Genomic DNA, 3,771 nt, shown 5'->3' with positions numbered 1-3,771 from the left:
CTTCTTCATTTGTTTTTCTAGCTGTCCACGTGATACGCAGCATGCGTCTTATGAACCACAACTCTGTCGCAACAATTGTTCTTTCCAGCTGTTGAAGTGGCAATGCAGACCTTAAATCAGATGCCCATTACCTAAAAAAACCAAAAAAAACCCAAAAAAACCAACCTAATCCAATCGCATTGAGTCGGGTCAGATATTGATGCAGGCCAGTGTACGCACGCTATGTCTTTAAGTTTTAGTACAAGTTTTACGGCACTTGCAACACAATAAGATCATAAGTGTCAAAGATTAGAGGTGTTACAAGAGAGTAACAAACACAAAAAAGAAGGAGGGGAGATAAAGACAATAGATGTTTGATAGGAAAGAAGAAGCAAACCACACCAGAGCACCCGCCAACCACCCACACGCTATGACAACTTGATCTCTGATATATTTTGAGTCATCAAATTTGACCTGCAGGTTCAGTAAAACAAGGCCCTATTACTATTATTGCATTCCGTCCGTAAACGAAAGATCTCACTCGGTGAAACCTTCTGTCGACTGGCTGCTTTCATCAAACAGACCCCTCCGATCGGGACTGCAACAACAAAAAAATGCAATATGGTTGATTTGGAGGAGCGTGATCCAACTGTGCCAAACTGATAGCTTTTGTCCAGCGCAGAAGGAAAACTCTGTCGTTAGCTGACAAAACCCTTTTTTTCTTCAGAGCAGTTTCGAGAAAAAGAGGGGGGGGGTTGTCATCACAGTCGTTTAAAAATAGAGTAATTCAGAAACTTGAATTCTAATTCATTCGAAAACTAGTTACAGTTTCAGTTTCAATTTTTCACACAAGTAGGGTCGTAACTGATCAGGCTTTCGATTGAGCAAAAAAAATTGGTGGGCCAAATTTTTAAAATAGGCATTATATTTTGTCAGCTTACGGTAGAACTGGACTGCTCTCATGTAGCCTACATCAAACCATAGTACAATCGTACTTGGATGTTACACCCCAAAAAAATGATGCTGGCACTGGATTATTGGATATAACCAAGACGGGTTTTTGAAACAAAATAACAGGCATTTCCGCTTCTTCTATGACGACCATTAGTATTACATTACAACACCGGCTATCCATATAATATATCAATACTCATCTTTTCTCAGGGGCAATTTAATAATAATAATAATAATATTCTAGAATTTCTATGAGCTGTGATGAAAGTGAGTACCGCTAGGTCATGGTAAGCAGTGCTTTCACTTTGCTAAACTCACCGAAGTTTTGGATGAAAAGAGTGTCGTGGTATAGGCCTACAATTCAGTTATGACTTTCTATTTGGTCGTCTAGAATTAAAGATCTATCCCTTTATTCCTATAAGAATATGATACCAATGATAGTATTATTATTATTATTATTATTATTATTATTATTATTATTATTATTACTATCGTTATGTTTTCCTCAAAACGTTTCCTATTGTTAAATTCTGGTGTTGTTGGGTTTGTTTGTTTTTGTGGGTTTTTTTGGGGGGAGGGGGGTTGTTTGTTTGTTTGTTTGTGGGGTTTTTTATTTCATTTTTTAAGAATGTTTTTCTTAAAAATCTACTGTCACTGAAATGGGACACTCCCTGGGCAATGTTCCGCTGTCGTCTCTCCTTGTAACATAAACCCTCGTAGACAAATAACCGCACATTTTTTTAATTGAAAATACCAAAATTAAATGATTCCTGTCGACACCTAGATCTATTCCTCAAGCTAAGTTAGAACTGCGTTGTCTGTGGGTGTCGTTTACAGGAAAGAAATTACAGAGATGGTTTATTAGAACCGCAATACGGTTGGGTTTTGGGTTTTTTCAAGATCAGTGATCAAAATTGAATTGGTATATTATACAGGATGTCCTAAAAGTGGAGCACCAACCTGAAAACCCTCGTCAAAAACAGAGATTGTCTATTTGTGAGGCAGCGTGGTGGAATCAGGCTCTTGTCATTTTTTGGACAAGTAGAGTTATTGGTATCATCTTAAGGCTTGTTCACTTGTCTTTTTTTTTTCGATGGAAAAAAATATCCATTTATCTTGAATACGAGTCGAGATATTTGCGAAAGAAGGAGGTGGGGGTCACTTGTTTTCAGAGGTAAAATTAGTGAGAAAATGACCGCCAAAGATTAGTTATTTCCTTAGCTTAAGAGTCCGTGGTAACTGAAAATTAACATTTTTGGTGCCTTTAATCAACGTTTTTCAGATAAATCCATTCAGAAATGAGTTCTGGGCGTGAAAGGTGTTGAGTCAAAAAACAAAAATTTGATAAAAATTCACAAACCTGTGGAAAAATGCAAGTTTCTTCACTTTGATTATTTTGACGAGAGCCTGATTCCACCACACTGCCTCACATTTGAAGAATGGATTATTATTAATGGGGTGCTAAAAGATCACTCCTTAAAAAAACTCAAGCGTATAAAAGACGCTTTCTTAAGAGTCTAGGCTGGATCTCTGTTACTGAAGAAGCTCAGTTGACGAAGACTAATCGCTATTTTTGTAGAACGAAGTTCTGTCAGCTCAGTTCCTAGTTTTGACAAATTTGACGTACAACATGTCAAGCTTTTTCGAAAGCAATTCTTGGAAATTCTTGATAAATACTCCGAATAATCTCCAGGCCTCATTGTCTTAGTAACTCAAAATGGCCAAAAATGTCAGATAGAAACATAGTATAATTCTAAGGTTGCGTAATATCAATCAAGCTCTGCTCGATAAAAACTAGGATGGTGCACAACTTTCTGGGACAGCCTGTATTACAGGGGGATTAAAAAAGAACACACCAAAACCATCACGCGATATTTCAAAAACAAAAAAACTATAGAAAACTTCTGTCTTGGACACATGCGTTGTACTATACAGTCGTCAAGTTTTTTGTTCATTCTTTACAATCGCTCAATGTGGCCACCACTGGCAGAAAGGACAATATCAAGTGGTGGCCTAGTGGTTAGGCTCTCGGACTCGCAACCGTAAGGTCGAGGGTTCGAATCCCGCCAGGGACCTGACGTTGTGTCCTTGGGAAAGGCACTTTGCACAAATTTTCCTCACTTCACCCAGGTGGAAATGGATACCCGGCTATAGACAGTGAACGATCGTGTCAGTTTGATAGTGTTTGAGCACGTGAAATCCACAGCTTGCTCTGTATGCTTCCGCGGAAGCCGAGAATGTTTCTGAGTGTTCTCAGAGGGTCTGCTGGGGTAATAACAGTTGTAAAGCTCATAGAGCATGCTCTTGGGCATGGACATGCACCACAAATACACCAACAACAACATCCTCGTTCGTAATGCCCCCCCCCCTCTCCTCCCCTTCACCAGGTCACCATCTTCCTCAGCTACGCCTGCAGCTTTACATCTGTCTGGCAGATTGTCCTGGTTTCTTACGAGAACTTCGTCCGGATAGCCAGGCCGCAGCTCGTCAAGGTAAACCAAGCCCTGTTGTCCCTGTGCTTTCATTTTTATGCACCCTGCATAATTTTTCATCAAAATTTGATCATTTTTTGGGCCTAATTTCTGATTCTTTTATCATTTAGCAAAATGTGATCATTTTTTGCCTAATTCCTGATTATTTCCCTTTATCATTATTTGTCAAAATTAAGAGAACCGTATAATTTCACATTTTTGGGGCTCAGTTTACTTAATTTCAGATTTTTATTTTTTTTGCATAAAACCACAGGGACAGAGGTAAGCCCTGTCTGTCATCAGGAGGAAGAATGAGAAGAAGAAGAAGAAGAAGAAGAAGAAGAAGAAGAAGAAGAAGAAGAAGAAG

General features: G+C 38.8%; 1 protein-coding gene across 1 annotated transcript in view; it reads left to right on the top strand.

Moving 5' to 3' along the window:
* The window catches only part of LOC101852349 (C-C chemokine receptor 1-like protein 1), a 78,923-nt gene that overhangs the window by 39,167 nt on the left and 35,985 nt on the right, over positions 1-3,771 (top strand). The window contains exon 3 of the mRNA XM_005106110.3: positions 3,321-3,425. Coding sequence (XP_005106167.3) covers positions 3,321-3,425 — 105 coding nt within the window. The remainder of the gene's footprint in view (positions 1-3,320; positions 3,426-3,771) is intronic.

Source organism: Aplysia californica, unplaced genomic scaffold (genome assembly GCF_000002075.1).
Source record: "Aplysia californica isolate F4 #8 unplaced genomic scaffold, AplCal3.0 scaffold00513, whole genome shotgun sequence".
NCBI lineage: Eukaryota > Metazoa > Mollusca > Gastropoda > Aplysiida > Aplysiidae > Aplysia > Aplysia californica.
Note: the sequence above shows the minus strand (reverse complement) of the source record. Positions and strands in the feature narration are given on the sequence as shown.